A 27,459-nucleotide genomic window follows, 5' to 3' on the forward strand; every position below is an offset into this window, starting at 1 on the left:
CCTCCGGCCGGCCTCCGCCCTCGCCGCCCAGCCCCGGCCCGGCAGGGAGGAGGGGCCGCCTCGTCGCGGGTCTCCGTGGCGTGAGGACGAGGGCGGGGGCCCGAGACCCGCGCGGGAGACAGCGCAGCGCCCCTAGCCCTTCGGTTGGCCGACCCGCCCCCTCGTCGGAGAGGCGGGAGGAGGCGGCTCTCCATTGGTCCGGCCCGTCGGCCAATCCTCGAAGGCCCGGGGCAGGAGGCGGGGGCAGTTCGTGGGGGAGTCGGGAGCGGAGCGGGAGGCTCTGCGGGACCCAGTCGGACCGAGCCGCTGAGGCACCGCCCGCGCTCCGCCGCCGCGTCTGGGCGTCTCCTGCGCCGCCCAGGGGAGCGAGCTCCGAGCATCTCGCGCTGCGGCCACTCCTCGGGGCCAGGAGCGGGGAAGACGAGTACTAGAAACCCCCAGACCCGAGCGCAGCCTCTTCCCGCCTCCCGAACCACCATGACCCACTTCAACAAGGGCCCTTCCTACGGGCTCTCTGCCGAGGTCAAGAACAAGGTACGCCCGGGCTCTGGTGGGGCGGCCACGCCCAGGGCGAGGGGTGGGAGGCTAGATGCCGCCCGAGGGTCCCTGGGACTGCGGCGGCGCTGGGCCGCTCTTCTCCTCTGCGCGCGGTGGCTGTCCGGCTACGCGGGGAGGCGACGTCGGGGCGGCGCGAGAGTGGCCGCGCGTCTCGGTCCTGGCCCCGGGCTCGAAGCGCCGGTCTCCCAGGCGCGCTCTCCTGGCTTTGTTCAGCGCCGCGGACCAGGACTGGCGGCGGGCGGTGGGTTCCCGGGCTCCTGGAATCCCGCAGCGCCGGCCTGCAGCTACCGGAGCCGGTCCGTGGCTGCAGGACGCGCCCCTCCGGGAAGGGGGCGCTCCTGCCTGGTCATTCGCCCTTAGGTGGGGCCCATCGGCGCGGCTGGGGACCCGGCAAGCAGCCCCCGCCGTCCGCCCGGGCCTGGGCTGCTGCCGGACCGTGCGTCTTCCCTCACCCCAACCCCCCGGCCGAATTCAGCCACAAGCCGAGTCAGGCGGTTACGTGGCCAAACTGGGCCCCCCATTGTTCCTTGCCTCTTCCCGGGGAGGGGGGCCGTTGAGAGGTCCACCGACCCCAGGGACCCCCGGACGCTTCACAGTTTCCGAATTGCGGTACCTTGAGGCAAATTAACTGCTGCTGCTGCGGAAAACGGAGACAAAGCCTGAGTGCGCCGCTTTGGAAGCGAAATCTGCTGTAGAGTTGAGATTTTTTGTAAAACCGAAGTTTGTAGTACATTAGACTTCAACGGTATCAAGGATATTTTCGTGGGTTGCTTTTGTTTAGGGTATGTTTGCCGAGGCGGGTTGTAGTGTGGAGTGATTTGCGTTTGGAAACTCTCAGCTTTGCCACTGCCTAGCATTAGGAATGCATTGGGCTTATCTTTGGGACTTTTGGTCTGGGAAAGAGATGAGAGGCGTCCCCCCTCCCCAAATCCTCTCCTTCCTTCCTCCCTCCCTCCCTGCATTCCAAGCCCATGACATCAGGGGTTTCTGGGGGGAGAGAGCAGCCAATCGGCGCGGAACTGCGCACAGAACGCTCATTGTCTCCTTTCTGCTGTTCTGGCCAAAGCGCCACAAAGGAGGGCTGCTGTGGTTTAATTCCCATTAACCTCCCGGGAGCCGAAGCATGTCAGGATTGCCACCGCACCGTCCGACCGCTGGTAGAATACGCTGGCATTGTCAAAGCTGCAGCATCCCAGTGTTGAGGGTGCACGCGGTGTGGAGTGAATTATATGGAGGCAATGAAGCGCACCGTTGTCAAACCCCAAGGGAGAGTTATAGCTCTTCTCCCCCCCCCCCCCCGTTACAGCCTGCGCATCCTGATTCAGTTAATAAATTCTGAACAGTCTTTGAGGCAAAGAGTTGATTTTAACCTACGAATCCAACATTGGAACGTTTGGGTTCTTTACTTTGTCTAGTGCCTTGCCCTTATTCGAAAATAGTTTCCTGAACATTTTTTTTAGAGGACAGAGAAATGGTTTGTGCCTGATTGTTCGGTTCTTTCCAGGGTTTACAAATGGAGCTTTAGGAATCCTTTCAGAGGAATCCGCAAGTCCAAACTGTTGGATGTGATACCCTGGCCTGGCGTGTACACATTAATTTTAATTCGCCCTTGTGATTCTTGGCTGGGGACGGTTGAACGGTTGAGTCTCTACCTTTTGCATTGTAAATGAGGTCCTGATAACTTTGGCAGTCCTTCAAGTGACTTATTTTTCTTGGATGTTCATATCCGTATTAATTTCTTTTTGCTGACTAATGAAGCAGCTTCTGCCCTTTTCCTCCTTTTTATTGAGCAGACTGAAGGAATTGCACACACTGGCTAGATCACTGTAATTGTACATTTTTAAAAACAGTAAAACCTCAGTTTTCAGAGCCTTTGGAAAGTTATAGCTTCGAGTTTCTATAACTGCGGGTTTATTCCTTTAAGCACAAAAGGCATATTTTAACTACCCCATTCATTTATATGGGCCCTTCATACAGTACCCTTTCATAGGAAGTCTTTTGATCTTAACAGCACAGCAGCCCCTCGAGGTGGGAGGGATTACTGGGGCTATCCAACATCATTTATAGGTCAGGATGCCAAAGCTCAGAAAGGGTGTGATTTGCTCAAGATCACAGAAGAGAGTTGGAATATTCTAAGAATGTAAACTCTCCAAGTGATATCTTAGTGACGTAGTTAGGGATATTCTACTACCAGTCACTGTTGTCTGCCCACCCTCCCCACTTTTGCTGTCCACCTGTCACTTCTTGACATTGTAATTACTCATCCAGTGCTGTTTTCATCTGCTCTGGGCTTGGAAATCAAATATCCATGTTTGGTAAGGCTTTTGTATGAGATACTGCATTTCAGCTGTGGACACAGTGCCAACAGAGGAGTGGGTATATGGAACATGAACTTTGACACTGCTTGGTTTGGACACTTTTTGATTTCTTCCTCTGTTTTCTTTATGTATTGCATAACTGATATGTTGCTTAAATGTAAGGTGTGTTTTTCCCCCCTCTTAAAACTTCATTTAACAAAGTGGAAAAAATATAAACGTCCTCAGGAAGCAGTGTGGAACAGACCTTGGATTCAAGCAGACATGGGTTCTAGTCCTCCCTCTGTCACTCTGCCTTGTATGATGTTGGGCAAGTTCATGGGTATATCTCTGTCCCAGTTTCCTAATCAGTAAAATGGGGGAAATAATAGTTACCACCCCTAAACACTACGGTGAGATGTGTCTGCTTGTAGTACGTACTCGGTGACTATGTTGTTGACTATGTTGTAGCTATTAGTTCTTAGTAATTGAAAATTAGTATCGATATTCTATTTCTTAGACTTGTCACTGACTCTGTAAGTATTCCATTTCTATTAAATAAGCCTTTGGTCTTTTTATATTCCAGCTGTGAAAGCAGTTCATCAATGAATTGAGGAAATCTTTGATCTTAAGTACTTTTAGTTAGTAAAAGTGCAGGGGAAAAATCTGTAAACTTAAGATATTTACTTGACAAGATGATAGATAATACATGGCAAAACATATCAGACTTACTTTTTTTTTTTTAATGGCAAAAGTTTGAAAACAGCCTAAAAAAGTAGAATCTTTCAACATGGACTGTGAACTGCATCTTTAAACAACAAAAGGGTCAATAACTTGCAATCTGCAAAGATCTTAATAGAATAGTAGGGTCAGGGATAATACAGATAACACGGAAGCTGGTGTAGATAATTCTGTGGGATATGGAAACACTCATAAAGTAGTAAGGTCCTGAAAAGAAAGAAACAGAAAGAAAGAAATAGAAAGGAAGAAAGAACGGAGTAAGGTTGAGCCAGACCCCCCCACTGCATTTTGGGGACCAAAATGAAAAGGAAAACAGTTTTGTGCCTTTTAAGCTGTGAGAAAACATGACGGGTCCTCAAGGAAAGCACAGCATTTCCTGACGCTTGGCTCTGAACAAGATGTTGGAGCCAGTAGACCTCCTTGTAAAGTTGAGGATGCAGGGAAGCATACCCTCCCTGGGCTCACGGCAAATGCTGTGGGGAGCTTATAGGTCCCAGGGAAGGTGGAGGAAATCAGTTGTGGAGGGAGTGGGTGGAGCTGAAATTACCTCCGTATCTTTGAGGGGTGTCCTCTCTCTGAAATATTAAGAAGAATGGGAACTGGAAAGAGCGTTCTCACAGTTTTCTCACCTGGAATGTATGGTTTGAGCAAAATAGCTTCTTGCGGAATCTTCTTGGTTGCAACAGTGGTAGCCCTCAACAGTTAAAAATCATGTTGGAAGACTTACTACTAAAATTGTAAATCACTGAAGAGTAAGTTAAACAATCATATAGTAACAAATAGGACCAAGAGGCCTGGCAGCCAGCCTGCCTTTGAACAAGCAGTTGCTCTAAGAGTGTTCCTGATCACATTAACCCCAGGTGATTGTGGACTCCAGCCGCAGATTGCACCCTAAGGTGGTCTGCCTGGTACAGCACCGGAATCATGGTAAAAATGTGGCTGGGTGTAGCTTTAGTTTGTTGTTGTTGTTCCACAACCAACGTGGGGATTGAACTCACAACCCTGAGATCAAGAGTCGCATGCTCTATTGACTGAGCCAGCCAGGCGTCCCCAGACATAGGCTTTTAATTCAAAGCTTTTCTTTACGGTCTCTTTCTACCAGCCATAGGGGTTCCAGTCTTATTCATTGATGAGCTACGTCAAGATCTGTATTTCAGAATACAACTTGGGATATAGTTGATGCTTAATAAGTATTTGTTGATTTAATGAACCTATCCATCAGGAGTAGATTTTACCATCTTTAAAAATTGGAAGTTAACCCTATTATTCTTCGCAATAGAATTCTGTAGTGCAATGTGATAATTTGGAAGGACAAGGTGATTTTCACAGATTGCTTTTCTTCAGTTTGTTTTATTAATGTTATACTGGAAAACTTATTAGCAAGATAATTCCTGTGCTTTTGCTGAGGCTCTTTCTTAGACTCCCAGATTAGAGAGGAACGGTAGAAGGCCCCTCTGTAAGGCTCTGTGGGATACCTGCATCTCCCAAAGACCACCTGCAAAGTGGTCACTCAGCGGATCTGGCCTCCTGGGTGGGAGATGCCATTGTGGTTTACCTGCCCTCTTTTTTTCTCCCCCTCTCTTGACCAAAACAGTTTAAGAAAATACATTTGCTAAATTGAGAAGGGGTACCATGCTTTCTTCTCTAAAATGCTGAGACATATTTACTCTGGAATTTTAATGAAGATCATTATCAAGTTCACTGTGCTGTGACTCACAGCTTTTTACACTCTTTCCTTTGTGGAAATTGTACTATTTGTCTGTCTCTATCCACTCCTTTAGATTTCAAAAATAAGCTTGATGGGGTGCCTGGCTGGCTCAGTTGGTGGTAGAACATGTGACTCTTGACTGATCTCAGGGTTGTGAGTTGGAGCCCCATGTTAGGTGTAGAGTTTACGTTTAAAAAAAAAAAAAAAAAAAAAAAAAGCTTGATGAGGAAGATGTCGCAAGTACTGCCATCAACCAGAGGTGCATCCTTCCCCCTGTACCATTTCCCTTCCAGGTTCGGATCGTGGGGGTTAGTGAGTATTTTCACCTAAAAGTGTTTTATGAACCGATCATTATTATCTGTGACATTAAAAAAAGAAGAAAATGAAGCACAATTGGATGGCTTTGGTTTTTGTAGCCAATTATACCATTACACCCAGCAGAATGAGAAAATGCTTAACTTACTCTCTCAGTATGACTAGGTGGTGGGAGAGGGCTCGTCCTTAGAGTTTTTTGGCAAGTTTCATTTTATTCTAGGCATTAGCCTCCTACAGCATATATTCTGTGTGTGTTGGTTCTTCCTAACCCTAAATTCCTGGCCATACTGGGCTGTTAGCTGTTATTCACACATCCTTGTGCTCAGGTTTTTGTTAAGGATTTCTTGAGCCCAGAGTAGATCCTGGTTGTGGGGCCTGAAGCATATGCAGTGTGGGAGGGCGGAACATGTCAATCATTCCCAGAAATACAAAAATACCTGGCAGACTTTATAAAAACATACGACCGTGGGAATCCTTGTGAACTTGAAGATACCTGGTTCTTGTCAGTGAGAAAGTAGATTCTCGTGCTTAAGACCGTGGACTATGGAGACTGCGTTTGAATCTTGTTTCTGCCCCTGAATCTGCGACTCTGGGCAAGTAACCTGTGTTTCATCTGCAAAATAAGGATATGGAAATACCTGCCTTCATAGGGTTGTTGGGAGAAGTAAAATAGACAGCCCTTGTAAAGTGTTTAGAATCATGCCTGGAACTACAAGCACACATCATGTAAGTGTTAGCCATTGTTCCACGTTGCTGGCTGGTTCTCTGCTGGTTACGTTCAGTCCTGTGTTCTACTGAGCTTCTCTTGTTTTCTAGATATTGAGATTATCTCCAAGACTTGGACATTCATTCAGGAATCTGTTTGTATCTGAATGAGGCTTCTGGCAGATAGGGGACCACAATGCCAAACAATACCTCTGGATTTCACTTCTGTGTCTAGAATATGATCTGCCCCTAGAGTCCTTATCCAAGACTCCTTCCCCTGGTAGCCTGTGCTCCCTCTGTGAAATGCCGGGGTTCGAAGCCTGTTCTCATTGTGTCCACATTGCCCCCAGAGCCAGGTGCTTCTCAGAGAGCTTGAGGCTTTGCTTTCTGGCCATGTTATTATTTGGCTTTTTCTTCTTAAGAGATAGATTTCTGTTAAACAAGATAAGATGCCTCTTTCATTTCTTGCTTTCAGATAGGGCTCATATTCCTCCATAGTGCACTGATGAACATATTTACCTCTTTGTGTTTATTCATTTATTTTTAAGATTTTATTTATTTATTTATTTATTTATTTATTTTTTGATTTATTTTTGAGACAGAGAGAGACAGAGCATGAACAGGGGAGGGTCAGAGAGAGAGGGAGACACAGAATCTGAAACAGGCTCCAGGCTCCGAGCTGTCAGCACGGAGCCCGACGCGGGGCTCGGACTCACGGACTGTGAGATCATGACCTGAGCCGAAGTTGGACGCTTAACCCACTGAGCCACCCAGGCGCCCCAAGATTTTATTTTTTAAGTAATCTCTCCACCCAGCGTGGGCTTCAACTCACAACCTGGAGATTAAGAGTCACATGCTCCACCGCCTGAGCCTGCCCCTACCCCTTTGTGTTTAAATCTTGGTTGCACTGGAGGCCTTCTGTGTCAGATGGTCTTAGGAAGGCTTCGTATAGACCTGTGTGAAGGAAGTCCATGGGCCCAGAAGATGTAGTATTAGTTTTCCCCCATAAGGAAGGGAGGGAACTTCTTCAGCATCTTCCTTCTGCCAACAGGAAGCTTCAGGGTATGAGTGCCATCAGTGGCCTGCAGTGGGCAGGCCAGGGGATTGGAGGCAGGAGTGCAGGGAAAAGAGATCTTTGGGCGTGGAAGGACTCTTTCGGGTGAGACGTAACCTAAGCATTTATGGCCATTTTCCTCTCCTCGCTGACACGTTTCCAGGGGATCCTGGCTGTGGAGTGGCTAGACAGGGCTGGCCAGGACTTCGTTGTTTCTCTCCCCTTCCCAAGTGTTTGGACATTGATCTTTCTTCATTATCCCCCGCCTCTCAGCCTGCTTCGTGCTACACAAGGCTCCACAAATGGGAGAGAGAGTGTGTGCTTCATGATCGCAGTTTTCCCTCCCTCCTTTTGTTTCACATGGGAGGAAATTGGAGAGAAAATAATCAATACCATGTGTAGTAAGTCTCTCATAATTCAAACATGTGATTCTACTTTGAATGCAAAAATAGCAACAGCAATCATAGTTCTGATCGAGTACAGAAATCATACTTAGGTTAAACGTCATATTGTGAGCTTGTCAGGGTCCTTGGCCTTCGCAGCTAAGCCGGAACTCTGGGGCCGTTCTCGAGAGTTCACGAGAGTTCACGTATGGCTGCATCCCTCCCCCTGAATGGGCCCATTCTCTGCTCTGAAGACTGGGAGGCATTTGTCTCTGCTTTTTCCTTACCTTTCTTGAGAGACCTGTATGTTGTAGAAATCCCTCAGCCCCACCTCATCTCGGCCACACATACACACAGGCATGTGCTTTGCCAGCCAGGCTTTCGTTTTGAATTTTCTTCCCCTCTGGGCTTGATTTTTAAATTTTCTTCTTTTCCTCTTTTCCATGACTGCTCTGTTGACACCCTTTCCTGCATTCCGTCTTACAGCACCTTCTAAAACATGCCTGTTGTAGGAGGTTCCTTTTTATAGGGGCCCGTGGAGGAGTTAAAGTGTTTCTGGTCTGAGACATCTCTGCCAAATATCTTCTTATGAACTTTTGAACCACGCTGGCAACGCCCTTTGAGACTGCTGATTCCCCATGGGCTGGTTTGAATCAACATTTTCTCGAACTCTGTAGCATGTTCATGGTGCATCAGTCTGATGCGGTGATGGTGGTAGAGGTTGCTTCTGGATGCCCTCTCCTCCTCCGGGAGTGGAAAGGACTTCATGTGAAGCCGCAGAGGCCCAGCCTGCTGCCTAACCCTCCTCTGGCTGGCTGGCAGCACAGCCCTCTGCCAAAGGCTCAGTGTGCAGCATAGACACTTCCTGTCGGGCTGGTTCAGGGGGGTGGGGGTGGGAGAACATTAGTGGAGGAAAAGACGTAGGCTTTGGGGCCAGACCTGAGCCCATGACTTTTGGACAAGTGATCTCTGTATGGACACAGTGCATCTACCTTGGGGCGCCATCTTCCTTGCCTATGAGAACCTCTTCTCTTTTTCTGTTCTGATTTTGTGACTGAAATATTTGTTGTGAAGAGTGCAGATAGTGAAGTAGTGAAAGTATCCTGTATCCCTTACCCCCCACCCAACCACTGGTGCAACTTTGAATATCATTCGACCATTTTAGAACTGAATTGTAGTCTTTTGTAGAGATTCTGGTTATTTATTCATTACCTCCCTTCTGGTGGATATTTCCTTAAAAAGTACTTGTGTAGAAAAGCGCATAACTGTTGACCTAATACATAAAAGTGTTATAGGTAGTACCAGATGACTCTCTAAAAAAAATTAGTTTATCCTTCCCACCAAAGGTAGGAAAGAGAAGTTGGTTCTCCTCTTGGTGGTAAACCAAAACGATATCAGAGCAGGCTTGTCAAAATTCAAGTCACTTGTTTTAGTTCATTATTACAAAGTCACGGGTCACTGACATCTGTTGACGCCTACTGTCTCAGTCACCCCACCACTCAGGTGTGAGTTGGCAGCAGAGTGAGGTGGGGGCCTCTCTTTTACAAATTATTTGATGATACGTAGTTTTTAAAATAGAAAGTCTAGGCAGCATCAAGATGATTTCTTATCCAAATGGCTATCAAATAGTGTCAAGTGATTGTTCCGGATGATGTTCTGAGTTTGAAGGAAGAAATCTTGATGGTATCTATACAGGAGTGGCCAGCAAAGCACACATAGAAGGGTAAGGTTTGACATTTATTGACTTCTTCATGATTAACGTGAATTAAATCCTTGATTCTTCCCAACAACTCTCCGATGTTAAGTGCTATTAATGATCTCTGGTCTACAGGTGAGGAGGTCCCAGCACAGTAGAGCTGGGATTTCAACCAGAGCATTTAGTTGCCAGAGCCCATGCTGTTAACTTTTAATCAGAAGCCAGAACTCAAGGAGAACTTGCATCTTTCAAGGTGAAGAGGAGAAGGCAGACCGGAGAGGGAAGCTCTAGGATGAAGTTCTTTAACAAGCGGCCACAGGGAGGGGGATTGGAGGGGCTTTCCGGAGTGCTGCAGAAACAGGCCACTGGAGTTGGCTACTGAGGGGTCACTGGTGACCTTCTGAGAGATGGTCTTCCATAGAGGAAATTTCCAGAGATGTTAGGAAGAAGTACTAAGTGAGGAAATGGAGAGGTTTGTCATGAAATGAAAGAGAAAACAGGACGGTGTTTGTAGCCGGCAGCAGGTTTAATCAAAGATTGGGACACCTGGGTGGCTTAGTCGGTAGAGCAGGAGACTGATCTCGAGGTTGTTAGTTTGAGCCCCTCATTGGATGGAGATAATACTTAACAAAAAAAAAAAGTGATGAGTGCTTGTCGTGATGAGCATAGCATAACGTATAGAGAAATAGGATCACTGTGCTGTATACCTGAAACTACGTAACACTGTGTGTCAACTGCATTCAAAAAAGGGGGGAAAAGGCACTTTTTCAGACAACATAGGGGGTGGTGTGTGCCCACTGATGGACCAAATAAGGGGAAGGCCTTGGTGTGCACTTTGAGTGGGACCAAAGCAATAGAAGGAAGAAGGTTCACTGTGAAAAGCTGGGAAGGAGCAAGAAAGAGGACCGGGAAACAACTGAGGTGGGTGAGACCTCTCCTCCTCCTTACCACCGTTGTGTTCCCCTCCTCATGCGAAATCAGGGTGTTCCTTTGCTCCTGGCCTTGTTTTCCCGGAGCCACTGGGGTCTGATGGTGCAGGCAGCAGCAGTGGGAGGGGACCGGCCAGGCTGACGCCTGCCTGTGGAATATACTGTTGATTCAGCTGCCGCTCTCTGCTGAGTCCTGCTGAGGCCCCTTTGCAGCCTGTGTACTGCTCTCTGTCCTCATTCCCTGGGCCCTTCATCTGGAAGGGATGCAAAGTTGGGTTTATTTTGTTTTTGTGCCTGGATGTCTATAGCAAGCCTTTATTACATAGTCTCCAAGAGGCTTTTTTTTTTTTTTTTCTCCAAGATACTTTTGCACAGCACGCTGATGGGGGATCCAGAGCTTCCAGAGGAACTTATTTTCCCTTGTTCCCTGCTCTCAGATAGCATTAGGTTGGGTAAAATGTGCAGTTGGCTTTATTGTTGAGATGTGGAGGGCGCCGTGTGACCTCATCACAGGGTCTTCTTGGGCTTCAGGACTGGAAAAGGGAGCCATGTGGAAACGTATTTTTTTAAGGAACTCTGTCAGTCTTGTAACTTTTTCCTTCTTTGTTGCAGTGTATAAGAAGCCTGAGCCATAGTTTGCATCTGTCCCGTCTTTGGTGGCAGTTGTGTAGGAGTTGGTGTCATGAAGGTGTTTGAACCTTATTTTTGACTTCATCTTTTTTCACACTCCCCATTAAAGCAAATCAAACCAAAAACCTTTTTACTTAGTGTCTCAACAAGTTGGGTATCCTATATCTTCATATGCTATTTCATGATGTAGGTCATACAATTTTTTAAAAAGAGGAAATGTGAAATCCCATCCTGCTTTTTTAATGGAAATTTCATATCTAATTTTCACTGCGAAGAAAAAGGCCCTGGTATCTTGCACAGTTAATATATCCTTAAGACTCCTGTGAAACCTCACTAGCAGCATCTAGCCTGTGTCTAAAATGAGGTATTTCAACTCTGTTCTTCACCGGTTGTGTAAGGCCAGGCCTCTCAAAGGGACAGACTCCGCTGTGGTTAGAAAAGGCATTCAAGATCTGAGACCTAGAACTGGGCCCCCAGCAGGAGCTCCTGATGTACTGAGGGCTGACCAGAAGGCTGGGGTCTTGCTCCTCCTTGGCCTTCTTTCTGCCCATGGCCCAACAGTAGCTCAGAGTAAGGGGGCAGTGTGTGTTTGACTCACTTTTGGGGTGGACAGCTGGGAGCACTTCGATGAATGTGGTCAGCGATCTGGGAGCAGGGAGCATTTCCCAGGTTGGTAGAGATGAGTTCTGTGTAAATACAATGTACACTCAGGGCTTTGGAGGTGGATTTCATGCCTCCTCAGGTCACAAGGCCCGTCCTACTAAGCAGACTTACTGTATAGTCGATGAGGAGTGAGTAAACGTTCTAAAGCTATGGAAGGAAGACTTCCTGCCTTGATGCCCCTTGTAATGAGAGAAACCAAGGACAACGTTTCAGTGCCGACCCTGTGGCTGACTCACAAGTTATTCAGGAGGCACCTAGGTGCCTACTGAGGACACCAGTACCTGAAGAGGTAGATGGCAGTAAAAATGGCAGATGGCTGCAAGTCTGATGAGCGATGAGTGAGGTGGACCCTCAAATATCCTAGAGGTGAGGTGAAGGAAGCAGAGTGTTCAAGAGCATCTCTGTTTTCATCTCTTTTACCTGAGGGTCTTCTGTGACAGTCCCCTTTCAGCAGGATTTCTACAGCAACATCAAATTCAAGACCCAGCCAGCCTCCTTCCGAAGCAAGAGAATGTTCTCCAGCAGGTTTTCTTGGGGGTCTCCTTCCCCCTGTGCTTCGCTCGCTGGCACTCACGTGCTCTCCATCCTTACATGCTGATTGTATGTCTCCTTAGAATTGCCACACACTTGTCTTGGGTCTGCCTGCAGTGTGGCATTCAGAACAGATTGACTTCCTCTTCTATAGGACTTTCATCTAATTATTCAGATGGTACCAGCCTGTTTCTTCTCCTGCCCCCAAAGTCCCTTCTAGGTTATATATAGCCATTCCTGGCGAACAGTCTCTCATTATAGGCTGTGTATGATTTTTCTGATCTTGTCCCCATTCAGTTTGCCCCTTCTAGAAACTGTTGCCCATTTGTCAGTGTCCCCTTCTAGGCTGCAGCACTCAGAATTCATCACGGTAATGCCACAGATATGGTTTAACCTACCAAAGTCCAGTGGGATTATTAACTAACTCCTTTGTTTGACTACAAAGCACTGAGTCATTCTATTTTGATCACTGTAATAAGGTAGTTGAGGCACCTCCATGTCAAAGGATTCCAATCCTTGCTTGGCAAGTTGGTTTTCCCTCTTTATAAAGTAAGGGCGATGATAATTGCATAAGGTTTTCTAGTTTACATGCTCCTCTCACACCTGTTTTATTTAAGTAATCCTTTCCTTGGCTACCTCATAGAGCTGTTGTTATCAAGCAAATAACACAGGCAATAGTATTTTATAAAGAATTGTATACCTGTGCACACCGAGAGAGTGTTAGCTTTTTTTAGACAGAGTTGTTTAGCTTATTGAGTATGCATGACGAGTTAGTTCTAGAACTTTGGTGCAGGATTTTACATATACCTGGAATAATTTATTAAGCTAGGATGTTCTGAATCTGAACTGTGTTTCTTTTGAGCTATTCCTAATTTAATTTTCTATCCGTTTGATAAGTATGTCCAATAGTTTCCAGATTGCCAATTGTTAATTTGTTACCAAGACAGAAGAGAGCAGATCTAAATCTAAGCCTCAAGGTACATATCACTGGAAGCCCCTCCTTCCTTGACGTAGATCAGCACAGCGGGCATGGTTGTTGCTTCTGACCAGGCCCTACTTCTAGAGTTACTAAACTGGACCTAAGGAGTGCCATGGACATAGGGACTTTTATGAGAAAGTAAAACAAATATGTCCCTAGTGGTCCATCTAAGATTACTAGATTGGTAGATCAAGGAGATGTGGCGCCTGTAAAAACCAGCAGTATTCAAATGCAGATGTCTTTCCGAAACAAGATAGATCTTTAAATCTGTGGCATTTCTCTAGTTGGGTACTACTACCAATGGATGAAAAATCATTTGTTGAATACCTACTTTGCGCTAGGCATGGGCTCTAGGGGTACAAGATGACTAAAGCCTGTCTTGTCCCCAAGGAGAGTACAGGCATGTTAGATGTGTCTTGCATAGGTATGGTGGCTCCTGGTAATGGATGACTTTCTCTACCCACCTCTGCCCAGGTACCTGCACACTCTCTCTCCAGGAGTCCACTCTAGCATGACAGCCAGGCTCTTCAGCCTATAGTAGAGAGGTCCTTGCCTTTTGGGTGGGGGTCAGGAAGCAGCGGGCCCTCATGCAGGTTCCTGTTCTTTTGTTTGCCAGGGCATCTCACATCAGTGAGCTGTTTAATCCATGCATCTTTGCTCATCGTTCTTTCTGAGTCTGGATTCTTCTGGGAATCCAGCCTCTGTGCTCACTCCCACCTTGTTTAGATTGAAATTTCAAAGTCCAACTTTTAACTATGTATATTCTAAATTGTATATTCTAAACTGAAGGTCTTTTTCTAGTTAGAGAAGGCAAAGTTGACATTCTGTTTTTTCTGCATTTTCTTATTTATTAGTTATGCGGTTTGCTTTATGCATTGGACTAACTCCTCTTAGGACATTTTAAAAACTTTGTCAGTTTCATAGTATTGGTACATTGAGCCATAATATCTTTGCATTTATCTGACTATACGTATTCGGAGAGAAAAAATTGTGCTGGTGCCGTATGCTGACATGTTGATCTGAAGGTCCAGCTGTACCTCTGAGAAAAGGGCCCAACTTTACAATGCATTTAGGCTCTTCCTGGGCCAGCGCTCTCACCAAGGAGAAGGCCATGTTCAGTTTGAGCATGAAGATCATGAGGCCCAATGACAAGAAGCTGGACAACTTCATGTCCGGCATATACCAGGCTCTCCTCAAGCTGGGGATGAACTCGGACCTCAAAGCCCAGCTAAAGGAGCTGAATATAACAGCAGCCAAGGAAATTGGAGTTGGTGGTGGTCCAAAAGCTATTATCATCTTTATTCGCGTTCCTCAACTGAAATCTTTCCAGAAAATCCAAGTCCGGCTCGTCTGTGAATTGGAGAAAAAGTTCAGTGGGAAGCATATTGTCTTTATTGCTCAGAGGAGAATTCTGCCTCGGCCAACTCAAAAAAGCCATACAGAAAATAAGCAAAAGTGTCCCAGGAGCTGCACTTTGACAGGCGTGCACAACGTGATCCTGGAGGACTTGGTTTTCCCAAGCAAAATTGTGGGCAAGAGAATCCACGTGAAACTGGATGGCAGCCAGGTTATAAAGGTTCATTTGGCTAAAGCACAGCAGAACAATGGGGAGCACAGGGTTGAAACTTTCTCTGGCATCTATCGGAAGCTCACTGGCAAGGATGTTCACTTTGAGTTCCCAGAGTTTCTGTCGTAAACAAATATGATTTAAAAAAATGCTGTTAGGTGTCCCTCTTGTTTACCTGAGGCAGATCTGGTTTTCCATAGCCCTGGAATGTACTCATTTGCCATCAGATCTTTAGCACAGTTCAGACCGTGGAAGGAGTCTCAGATTCTATAGTGACCTTGAGGAAGGCATGCAATCTACCTTGACCTTCTTATCCCAAACGTGAAAGTGATTTTTTTCTCTAGAATTCCCACCTCTATCACCCTTAAGATATAAATCTGTTTTAGGGCGCCTGGATGGCTCGGTCAGTTGAGCAGCCAACTTCAGCTCAGGTCATGGTCTCGCAGTTTGAGAGTTCAAGCCCCGCACCAGGCTCTGTGCTGACAGCTCAGAGCCTGGAGCCAGTTTCGGATTTTGTGTCTCCCTCTCTCTCTGCCCCTCCCCTACTTATGCTCTGTCTGTCTCTCTCAAAAATAAACATTAAAAAATTTTTTTTTAAAGATATAAATCTGTTTTTCAAAAAGTAGTTACTTTATCCTTTCATCAGCAATAATCTGAAAAAGAACGAGAATTGGGGATGCAAAGACATGCAGGAGTGGGCATGCTGATGAGTGGCAAAGGGCAGTATCCCAGATGAGTCCCAGTGGAACTTTTTGAATCATAGACAATAAAGCGAACAGTTTGTAGTGGGGTTCGGTTAATAGTTTGTAATTTCTGTGCTCAAGCCGATAAAAAGGGAGAGCATTAACTCTGATGTGTCAGGCATTGAGATGGGCCCTTCTTTACCTGTGGAGCAGGCTTCATTCTCACAATGGTCCTGGGAGGAAGATGACCTCCCTCACCAGGGTTAAGTTATTTACTTAGGTCGCACTAGAATTGGGAACACAGTTTTAGGAAGTTTTAAAAGTTTGATTTCAAGACATGTGATCTTTAGCTTGTTGTATCCACAATGTGAATACTTTAAAAATTTGCCAAGGGTGGGGAAGGTTAAGGTAGGTAAAAAAAATGTTAAAGCCTCTTCATTGTCTTCATGAGGTATCAAGAATGGCAGATGCTAGGGGTGCCTGTGGCTCATTGGATTAAGCATTAGACTGTTAGCTCAGCTCAGGTCTTGATCTCAGGGTCATGAGCTCAAGCCCCGTGTTGGGGTCTGCACTGGGCATGAAGGATATCTAGATAGATATAGATAGATAGATAAAAAGAAAGAAATATATTTTTATATAGCAGGTGATAAAGAAGGGAAGAGGCATCATGGTATTTCAGGTGGAAATCTATTTGGTAGTCCCAGGGGGTTCTGTTCTTTATTTTAAGGTTTTATTTTTAAGTAACCTCTACACACGACATGGAGCTCGAAACCACAACTCCGAGATTAAGAGTCATATGCTTCAGGCATATGCCAGCCAGGCATCTTTTCTTTATTTTAAATATCCCCCTTTCTGATTACAATTTTTTTGGAAGGGTGTTAACACTGTATTTAATAGGTATTTGTCTCTTTCTACTAGAATGTAAGCTTTTCAGGCGGAGACTTTGCCTTTGAACCTAACTGGTATGTAGTAGCCACTTGAATAATGGACGGAAGGAAGGAGTAATGGAGAAGGACGTTGGAGGAAGAATCCATGAGGCACAGGAACTCTTGAAACAGAGGGACGCTGCATTGAATAGGATCGTACTTAGAGGGTTTGGGGTAATGCTGGGTTACCTTGGTGGTGTGAGACACGGAGCCTAGTGATCTGGAATTGCCCGCCTCCAGGTTTTACCAAGCACTGTGAGAAGAATATATTGTGAGGAGTGCATGGGAAAGACACATCTTCATTCTTTCGAAGATTCTAGAACATCCCTGGGTGTAAGCGGGGCCATCCGACAGTTCTTGTTATATATATAATCACTGCCCCTCACACGGGTGCACCCCCAGCTTTTTACTAAACTGCACTTTGGCTGAATGCTCCCTGCTTACACTGAGAAGCACCATAAAACAGTGCATAAAACAGTGCACTTTGGGGTCACTTGTTGAGATGGTTTTGAAGCTCTGTTTCCCTCGTTGCTCCGAATCCCCTTTTAGGGATTTTGTCGGGGAACTTCTCAGACCTCCTTGGCTGGGAGGGCTTGGCTATTGGCAATGAGCAGGCTTTCGTCTGATCTAGTGTCTCCCTTTACTGTTGAGGCGTCGGCCCTTGGGGCTTGTGCTTGTGAAGGGAGATGTACTGTTATTTTATACTTGATTTGCCCGAATGTATGTGTGCACGTGGCAGAAGTGGCAGACAGACAGGTGCTCACCTCTGGGAAGGGAGGAGGATTTGGCAGGGGGAGGGGAGGGAGGTGAATAGAAACCTGTGCATTTTTACTGTCTCCATGCTCCTCAACTTTTTTCTATCACTGCTTCCCCAAAGAAAGTTTTTAGATGTTTTTCCTAATTACCTCTTGACTCCCACCAGATTTAGTACAAAGGGATAGAGTTTGTTGGGGAGGGTCACAGATTACCGTAAGGTCTACGGTTGTTTTCACTCCCACCACAAGAACCCACTGTCGTCCTTTTGCGGGGCCGTGTTACCCCATTGAAAATGCACACTCTGCATGCTTCTGTACTGTTTATTATTATTCTTTTTTTAAACAAGTGTTATTTTAGAGATCCAGAAGAAAGGTCATACAGCTAGAAAGGATTGAGCTGCCCTTAAACCAGAGGGTGACTCCACACTGGTTGCTGTTAGCTCTGAGGAGCGAGCCCAGGGAAGGGCAGAAGGCTGAAGCCACCTGGGCCTGAGCGGCAGCCCCAGCACAAGAGGAAGCGGGGGCGGGCAACCGAAGATACCAGGGGGGTGGCAGCAGGACTGGCAGAGCTCTGACTGGCCAGGAGGATGACTGGCAGGAGGTTTCTCTTCACCTCCAGCCCAGATGCCCCAGAGGCTTTTCTGTCTTCATTTTCTTCAACTTTGATTGTGTTTGGCAAGGGGGATGTTGGTGAGCTTTAGTTAGGATCCTGCAGCGGGGGTTCTCCAGTGATGGTACCAAAGTTGTCCAGACGTGCACCTCCCCGGGAGAGGGGTCAGGAGGCAGGGCTCTGGGAAACGCTGCTGTGCACTTGAGGGACCCAGGCAGAAGGTCTGTGAAAGTGGCTTGGGAAGATCAAATCAAATAAATCTTGTAGAAGAGTAAATAAAATGATGTTTATAAATAACTCAGGAGAGTGATTTTTTTTAATTATTATTTTATTTTTATTATTTCAGAGAGAGGGGAGAGGGGCAGAGAGAGAGAGAGAGAGAGAGAGAGAGAGAGAATATCAATCTCCAGCAGGCTCCACACTCAGCGTGAAGCCCAACACGAGGCTCAATCCCATGACCCTGGGATCATGACCTGAGTCAGAATCAAGAGTTAGGCGCTCAACTGACTGAGCTCCCCAGGCCCCCCAGAAGAGTCATTTTTAAACAAATCAGAGTGACATTTCCATGATGTATTAATGAAGTGAGATTAAGTAATCTTTTAAGCTAGTTTTCTTGTCAGCATTTTCTGCCTGATGTTCAGAAATTAAAGCTTTTTTAGATAGAAATAGTGAATAAGTGTTATTGGCCAGACCTTACTTTTTATTTTTAATTGTTCTCAGTCCCTTGATTTTACAAGTTGTGTATATAAAACAGTTAAAAAAATATCCTCTGTAATTAAAGAATATAACCATATTTGCTTGGGTTGTGTTCTGATACACTTTTAAAGGAAGCACTTCCGATTTCTGTGTCCTGTGGAACAGTGCTGCAGGCCGGGAGCTAAAAGAAAATTTGAAATAGATTTTTTTTCCTGGATGATTTCATAGGAATTTTTTTTTTTTCTTTTTAAACTCACAAGTACATATTCTGAAATTTTGAATTCTATTTAGCTGGGCTGTCTGCAGAAAGCTCACTTATTTAAAAAAGTGGTATTTGAGTAGAAAAATCCTTGCTGCTTCTTTACTTAAAGTAAAATCCTAGGCCAGGAGCAACAGTTACAGGATGGGGACGCATTCCTACTTTTCATCTTTAGATTAGCACTTGGGGTCTTGAGCTTTGCCTGGATGTGCTTATGAATTTTTTTCGTGCATGCGCTATTACATTAAGTCTGGAGACAGAGTCGGCCGTCCAGAGCTCCAGCTTGCAACTAGTCAGTGGTGGAGTCAGGGTTTGAACCCTGACTAATTCCAGCTAATTCCAGTCCTTGATTTTTCTCTCCTCACTCCCTTGATGAGAACAGTCCACAGGGAAGATGAATTTCTCTCTGGCTTTTCTGCTAGGATATTTCAAGTTAGATCTGTAATTACTTTGTGGTTTGGGGCATGGCATTGAATCTGTCAGACACATTTGCATAAAGGAAACATAAATATGCTTTTATGGGTTTTTTTGTTGTTGAATAAAAATTTGACTCATTGGGGCTCATCCCCCCCTCCAAAACACCCCCAGCCCCTCCAGCGTTACTTACATTTTTACGTTTGGAAAAATTAAGAGAACGAATTTCCTTCTAATTTTTGCTGGTTGGCCAAACTGTGTAGACAGTTTAGAATGGAAAGAGACCTAGTGCGCTCATTGGATTCAGCCTTCTTTTTGTGTAGACAGGAAATGGATCAGAAGCTAGATGGATTGACAATGAACTAGGGCCCATAGCAAGATGCGTGGAGCCAGCTCAGAGCCCTGGCCGCACCCCTCCCACCCTAGCCTACCATGTTTGTCTTTAGATTCATTGAAATGCAACTCCTAGTTGAGTGTTTTGCTTTTGAAAAAAAATTCAACTGGGAGATTGTTTTCCACAGCTAACACTTACGGAGTGCTGGTTTTTCCTTTTCTTCTTTGTTGGTCCCTTTCCAGCCATACCACACACACCCCACCCCGCCCACATTTCTAGCTTTTTTTTCTAGTCACCTAGAACCAAAATCTAGTGTGAAAATCTTAAATTTTTTTCTATCAAATTATTTATTGCATTTTCTAAAGGTGCCATTTATCTAAATAGATATGTCCCCTATGTTGGGGGAGATACATTCATTATGTAAGAATACGTATCTGAGGTGTAATAGGAGTAATGCCTCCTTCCTGCTCACCAGAGGTGAATGTGTCCGTTGGCAACACCTTCCATCATCACTGCCTCCTTCTTTCCTGTTCCCACATCCAGTAACCCAGACTGGCAGAAAATCCAAATAAATGTGGCGTTTTTTGGGGGGGGGCGGGGGTGGGGATGGAAGTACCAGAGGGCAGGCAGTTAACACACATTGTGTACTAGCTTTATATTGTGCCTGGCCTGTCTTTTATAAACTAACCTCCAGGCCAAAATTTGATCCAGGACACCTTGCACAGCATTAGTTATTTTAACATGAAAATGTAAACTCATTGAATTTGCATTTAGAATTCTGGCTAAGTAAATCTACAGCTCAAATAAATCCTCCATTAGCCTATGGGAGGTATAGAGCCACTTCTCTAACTTGGGAGGAAAATGCAGATCAAGGACTGCTTCTCTCTAAATGATACAGTAATGAGTGGAATCCAATGATTCTGCCCTCCGCAGTGAAGACGGTGAATCAGAAACCCTGTCCGGCCGCTTGGTGGTGAGGGTTCGGGAGAGGGTTCCCTGTGGAACTAGAACTTGAGGGCCCTCTCCACAACAAAAATGTCCTCAGACTATTTATTTCAGTAATGAAACCTAATCATGTTTTATGGAAGCAAATGTTTCTGTGTTCATTTCCGTTTCCATAGATGCTGCAACAGTCAGTTACAAGCTCATCATCTCTCCATCCCCCTGGGCATGATCTGCGTGTTGCTGGCATTTCACCTGTGTGAGAAGAAAAATGACACATAATCTCTTCTTTCCAGCTGTGTTCTTCTTAATTGGTTGACCGACCTCTCTAATATTCCTAGGACAAGGAATAGCTTGAGAACTGGTTTTTAATAATATTTTGTGTAAATTTTATTTTTTTTTAAATTGAGGTTTCTGGTCTTATTATGAAGAGATCTTTGAAAATCTGTGTGTAGTAGGTTTTAGCGTGTATAATAGTATAGGATCTATGTTTGTAAATTGCCTTTATCATAGAATTCTGTTAAGTAAGGAATTTTTCTTTTAGTTGTATTAAATGTTTGGAAGTCAGGTAGTGTGCCAGGTACACTAAGGGTCTAGAAGTGACTCCTGTGAGTTTATAGGCTATAGACTACATAAACAGAGCTTCTTAGTGTAAGTTGTACTTACAGTACAACGGTCAGTACCAAGGAGTGCGTGCATGTGTGTGCACATGCACACGGTGTGCATTTGGCTGAATAGAGGCGTAGAGACACCAGAACCCTGCGAGCAGCAAAACTATTGGCCGAGATGCGTTGGCAGGTTAAGACACTGTGTAAAATAGGTGCATGTGTCAGAATCTTGCCATTCTCTTTTTTGGGAATGTGGTGTTTAATGACTTAATCTTTGAAATTTAATATGACGACTGCCATACTGTAATATGCTATAAACTCTTGTCACTTCCTGTGTGTCATGAGTGGAAATCTGTCTTGTTTTGATCCATAGTTTCTCCTTCTCAATCCCAGCTTCTCTCCCTGTACTGTTCAAATTTTCTGCAAGAACCGCCTTAACCAAAGTTTTTTATTAGTTACTGAAGCTATAATAGTTGGTTAGGTTTGCCAGTGAATTCCAATGAGTGTAATTTACTGCATGTCACGGTTGTGGTCTTAATGGATAAGAAAAGTAGAGCAAGCTGAAGTCAGCAGTTTTTGATGCTTTAATGAAAATTCTTCCAAAGTTGGTTAACTTGTATTTCAGATCGCTTCCAAGTATGATCATCAGGCAGAAGAAGATCTCCGAAACTGGATAGAAGAGGTGACAGGCATGAGCATTGGCACCAACTTTCAGCTGGGCTTAAAAGATGGCATAATCCTCTGCGAGTAAGTTTTGGCCATTTCTGTTCTTCTGGTCCTTTCCACAAGGCTTCTGTGCTGTCCTCCTTCCCAATCCAGGGTGTCAAGCCTTAACATTTCAGAAATGTTTTTAATGCTTTCTTACTGATGTTAAAGGAGCCAACTTTACATTCCAGTCCTTGTTTTCGTATGAACAATAAATGTCACCTGTACTTTACTTTTCAGACTCATAAACAAGCTACAGCCGGGCTCAGTGAAGAAGGTTAATGAGTCCTCGTTAAACTGGCCTCAGGTAAACAGCTGAACCTGCAACCTCTGGTTATTCTTTATGCAGCAAAGATTTGATTAAAGTAGACATTTTAGCAGAAATTAATGCACATGGCTATATTTTATTTTTTACTCTGCTTCCATAATTACTTAGAATTAGTTCTGTGATTAGATCCTTAGCTTAGAAGTTGTATTTAGTCTGTCAACTCTTGGAGAGGATTTGACACAGCTTATACAGAGAAATATAATCTAGACCATAATGATAAACGAGGGAAAAAGCAAGGAATTTAACAACTAATGGTTGATTGCAGAACACCATATTAGGCAGTCTTAGTTCACAAATGGGTGTGGTTACATAAAATTGGATATTTTGACTATATATTTCGAGATAATAAATTATTAAGGTGAGTAATCCTGTACCTTTTGACAGAATTTTAGCCCTGGATAGCTCAGACAGAATCACAGAATTCTTAAAACTATCTAAGGAAGATCTTGCCTTCAAAGAACTGAAAAAAAAATGACTACGTAAAAATAAAAAGACCATTATGTGACCTACTGTAAAATACTCTTTATTTACTCTGTTTCCAGACAGAGCTGTGCTTGGTATGTATCTGGTCAAGACTCCTTGCCAAGTAACTTTCTGCCTGGCATCTTACAGTAGTCACGAAGGCTTATAATGTTTAGATAATGTGAATGTCAGTGTTGAGCTCCCAAAGTTATATGGCTCTTTTCCTTTATAGTTGGAGAATATTGGCAACTTTATTAAGGCTATTCAAGCTTATGGCATGAAGCCACATGACATATTTGAAGCGAACGATCTTTTTGAGAATGGAAACATGACCCAGGTTCAGACTACACTGGTGGCTCTGGCAGGTCTGGTACGTATATGTCTTTAATGGCTGCTTTTAAAAGCCCCACCATGTTGGTGATGAATTATGTCTTTTCTTTCCCATGGGAGTTCTGGCTAGGCGCGGAGCAGCCTCTGTCTCCTCCATAATTATTAGCTTTATGGAAAGGCTGCTGACATCAGCTGCCTCATATAAGAGAGCTTAATCAGAACACTTAACATTTCAGAGCCACAGGTATTACTGACTGGCCTTAAATATGTTTTTCAACCCCTCAGTTTGAGTATTACCTAGTGAAGCCTTCATCTACGGACAGTATCGTTTCTTTGTTGTTCCTTCTGTGAAAAACTATTGGCAGAATCTCCACTTCAGTGTTCCTTTTTAGTTAGTGTGCAAATTTCTGTCTAGGCTAAAACAAAAGGATTCCATACAACCATTGACATCGGAGTTAAGTATGCAGAAAAACAAACAAGACGTTTTGATGAAGGAAAATTAAAAGCTGGCCAGAGTGTAATTGGTTTGCAGGTAAGCAACGTGTTACTGCTTGATTCGGTATTGTCAGTTCTCACCATGTAAAGTGTGTCTCTCATAAGTAAGGAATGGATGAGATCCATGCTAATGTAGGTTTTGGGGATTGATAATGTGGTTTATATAATTTATGTCCCTTTAAAGCCCCTGAGACGTTGATGATGGTTTCAGAAGAAACCTCAGGCATGCCATCAGACTTGACAATTGTTTCTCTAGGAAATGACTTTTCCTCCCTAATTACATTGTCTTTATTTTTTTAAGAAAACGTGTTTTATAAATTCCTAAATGATACTGACCAAATGAGGCAATTTTATAAAACCTCAATGCCGAAGTCATTTATTTGCACAATACAGCAGCCAAGCACTACTGGAAGTACTTAGTGCAGGTATTTTTTTCCCCTTCACATCGTTCCCCTGGAGAATGTCACGAAACCACCACTGAGAAGTGTGTCCTCGCGGCCACTGCATCATGTGAGGTGGATTTATTTTTGTACACTACAAAATCGTATCTGGTAAGAAACTGGAAACCTGAAATTCCAAACAGTAGTCAGTTGGTTAAATTATAACCGCACAGAAGGAACCAGAGTAAGGTAAAAATGATACACAAGAATTCAAAGATGAAGGAAAACAAATCAGGTTACAAAATACAATGGTCAGTGCGATCACGATTTTACTTTAAAGATGCACATGCCTATTTTTGAATGTATATTTATTTACATGCATGTGTATTGATAAATATATACACAGGTAGAGAAGATAAAGCCTAGAAGGACACACACACAAAGGTTTACAGCTAATATCTGGGTGGTAGGATTGTAATGATTTTTTTTCCCTCCCTTCCTTTTTAAGGAAAAAGACCCATCAGAAATGTGTCCCCAGCTAATAGAACTGGGTATATTGGTTGGCCTTAAAGCCATATTCTCAGTGGAGAAAAGAATTCTTGTTCCTCTGAATTTGGTTGAGTTCACATTCCTCACTCTTTCTCTCTGGTGACATGAGAGTTGGAGGAATAAAATGTGGTCCTTTTCCCATGAAGATGCTGGTGATCTCAATGAGACTTGAAAGAAGCCCTTGTTGAGCTGCCAGAGAAGACACCTGGCATTTGCTGTCACTTTTTATACAAACCCCTGGAGTAGAAAAGCATGCTGCCTAGTCAGAGTGCCTCTGTCCCTTTAAGTGGCTGATGCGGTACCTCTTAATTTGGTTATCTGTGCTGTATAGACAGTAGGGAGAAGAGGAGCAGGGGTAATTATTCATAATTCTGCCCTCTAAAACCTTGTTTGAAATTTTTCTTTTTAAAGTGAGCACCTTGGGGGGGCGCCTGGGTGGCTCAGTCGGTTGAGCGTCCGACTTCGGCTCAGGTCATGATCTCATGGTCTGTGAGTTCCAGCCCCGCATCGGGCTCCGTGCTGACAGCTCAGAGCCTGCTTCGGATTCTGTGTCTCCCTCTCTCTCTGACCCTCCCCCGTTCATGCTCCATCTCTCTCTGTGTCAAAAAAAATAAATTAAAAAAAATTAAAATAATAAAGTGAGCACCTTGAAAGTTGTGAAAGCATGGAGATTTTGTATCTAGCTAGCCTCAGCACAAAAAGGGACTTGTCAATTGTGCCCCTCTGTCTTTTTAGTAGAACACAAAGTTTTGCTTGTCGTATATGGTGGTGACCTGTGGTAATCATTGCTAATTTTAACTTCAAAGATGGGAACCAACAAGTGCGCCAGCCAGGCAGGTATGACGGCCTATGGGACCAGGAGGCATCTTTATGATCCCAAAATGCAAACTGACAAACCTTTTGACCAGACCACAATTAGTCTGCAGATGGGTACCAACAAAGGAGCCAGCCAGGTAAGCAGTGCCTTTTTATACTTGGAGCAAAGAGTAGAGAAGGATCATTTAAATTAGCACTTAACTTACTCTTTTTTTAATGTTTAATTTTTAGAGAGGGAGCAAGAAGGGGGGACATAGGGCTCTGTGCTGACAGCAGGAAGCCTGATGTGGGGCTTGAAGTCAGGAACAGTGAGATCCTGACCCAAGCTGAAGTTGGATGCTTAACCGAGCCACCCAGGCATCCCACACTTAACTTACTAAGTTCAAAGGACGTATTTTTTGTATGGTATATTTAAAGTATATTCCTTCAGGAAAGTTGGTTTTGCTGAGAAAGCAAAAGAATCAGAGGACCTTTCTGTAGGAACACAAGTATGGTGTGTTGGCAGTCAGAACAGCTGGTCTTTCCGTCTAACCAGAAGAAAAGAGATACGTTTATTATAGCAAGTTTATTTCTTGCTCCAGATCCAAGTAAATTGCTCCTTCTAATGCCTCTGAAACTTGGTAGGTAAAATGATCTGGTGTTCTAAGGAGGAGTTAGGTGGGGCTATAGCATGGTGAGAATGCCAGCATTCTAACACCATGCAAGATGGAAGTATTTCCTTGTTAAAAATAGATCAGCCCCTCATAGGGAGGTTCCCATAACCACTGGAGAGCAGGCAGGGCTCACATCCAACAGGAGTGGGGGACAGGGTTTGAGAAAGCTTTCTCCTTGTGACCTAAAGTTGAGATGTCCTGCCACATGTGGCATTGTCTCGTATAGGTGCCATTCAAGTTTGCTTTTTTACCAGTTAAACCTGGAACTGTCTGCTTGGCATAAATGGAGAAATGAGTTACTGTACTTGTGGCTGGCTCTTTGAGACTTCAGGCTTTAAGGACTGCCCGGCATAAGTTCTGCTGAATGTGTGATGAGCTTCTGAAATGGATGGCCTGGAGAGTGTATGTGGTCATAATAGGTACTCACATGTAACTCTCCAGGGTGCCCACATTACGCTGTGCTTTTTACATTGCTTATGTTGAGTCCTCTCCTAAATCCAAAGTAGGTGGTATTTTCTCCATTTTGCATATGAGAAACCTAAAACCAAAAGTATTAGCTTGTTTAGAGGCCACCTAGCAGTTTTATAGCAGAGCAAGGATTTGAAGGAAGGGCTGACCTGGTTTGAAAGCCAGTGAGTATTGGTACTTGAGAAAGATTCAGCATCAGGACTATTTGGTAAGCTAGCTTTACCCCTGAAATGAAGTTATTATTACATTAGCGTTCACAATGTGAATTTCATAACTTAGAAAATGTTCAGCAGAATAGATTTTAGCTGCTGTTTTAACTTTTATACTATGTTCTAATACCAGGCGGGGATGTTAGCACCAGGTACCAGAAGAGACATCTACGATCAGAAGCTAACATTACAACCGGTGGACAACTCGACGATTTCTCTACAGATGGGAACCAACAAAGTTGCTTCCCAGAAAGGAATGAGTGTGTATGGGCTTGGGCGGCAAGTATATGATCCGAAATACTGTGCCGCTCCCACAGAACCTGTCATTCACAATGGAAGCCAAGGAACGGGAACAAATGGGTCTGAAATTAGTGATAGTGATTATCAGGCAGAATACCCAGATGAATATCATGGAGAGTACCAAGATGACTACCCCAGAGATTACCAATATGGCGACCAAGGCATTGATTATTAGATTTACACAGAGGAGCTCAGTATTTAGCCCGTTTTTATTCAGTGAGAACCAAGCTAGCCTTGAGTAATTTTTATCTTGTCTTCCTAAAACACTATTATGCTTATTGTACCTAAAAGAAATATTGCCTTACGTACATTCCCTTTTCCGCCTCTTCCCTAAATAGTTCCCTTTTAGTGCTGTAACAGTTAAATCCTACAGCAGAAGCAATAACTCACATATGAAGTAAAAAGGAATACTGTGAAAGGGGAGTACTCTTGTACAGCCAATTCTCTTATTAAAGACCTATGCATTTTTACAATCTAATAGACTGGGATTTTCAAACAATAGGAAGCTTTTTTTTTTTTTTTTTTTTTTTTTTTTTTTTTTACAGTTATCTGGTTTCTATGTGGAAGACTAAAGTCATGCTTAGAGCTAAATGTGGTCTTTGCCAACTAAATTTAAGATGCAGCATTTTAGAAATTTACATATCAATGTCTACAGTATTGTTTGCTAACTTTTAAATAAAGTCCTGATCCGTGTGCATTTGTGATTATATGTGTACTCATTCTCTTACCTAAACCGACAAGATCTTTTCAGAGTGGTGTTTCTAAAGGAGCGTGTACAAAATCG

General features: G+C 44.2%; 2 protein-coding genes across 2 annotated transcripts; both read left to right on the forward strand.

The window, feature by feature from the left end:
- Positions 1 to 222: 222 nt before the first annotated feature.
- On the forward strand, positions 223 to 27,214 carry CNN3 (calponin 3). The gene is made up of 7 exons (XM_049616772.1): positions 223 to 534; positions 21,606 to 21,727; positions 21,926 to 21,992; positions 22,708 to 22,845; positions 23,221 to 23,337; positions 25,036 to 25,182; positions 26,509 to 27,214. The coding sequence occupies exons 1-7, from the start codon at positions 478 to 480 to the stop codon at positions 26,848 to 26,850; spliced, it is 990 nt and encodes a 329-aa protein (XP_049472729.1). The 5' UTR covers positions 223 to 477; the 3' UTR covers positions 26,851 to 27,214.
- LOC125912384 (40S ribosomal protein S7-like) lies at positions 13,290 to 18,041 on the forward strand. Its single transcript, XM_049616773.1, has one exon. The coding sequence runs from the start codon at positions 14,250 to 14,252 to the stop codon at positions 14,880 to 14,882; it is 633 nt and encodes a 210-aa protein (XP_049472730.1). The 5' UTR covers positions 13,290 to 14,249; the 3' UTR covers positions 14,883 to 18,041.
- Positions 27,215 to 27,459: the final 245 nt, after the last annotated feature.

Source organism: Panthera uncia, assembly GCF_023721935.1.
Source record: "Panthera uncia isolate 11264 chromosome C1 unlocalized genomic scaffold, Puncia_PCG_1.0 HiC_scaffold_4, whole genome shotgun sequence".
Lineage (NCBI taxonomy): Eukaryota > Metazoa > Chordata > Mammalia > Carnivora > Felidae > Panthera > Panthera uncia.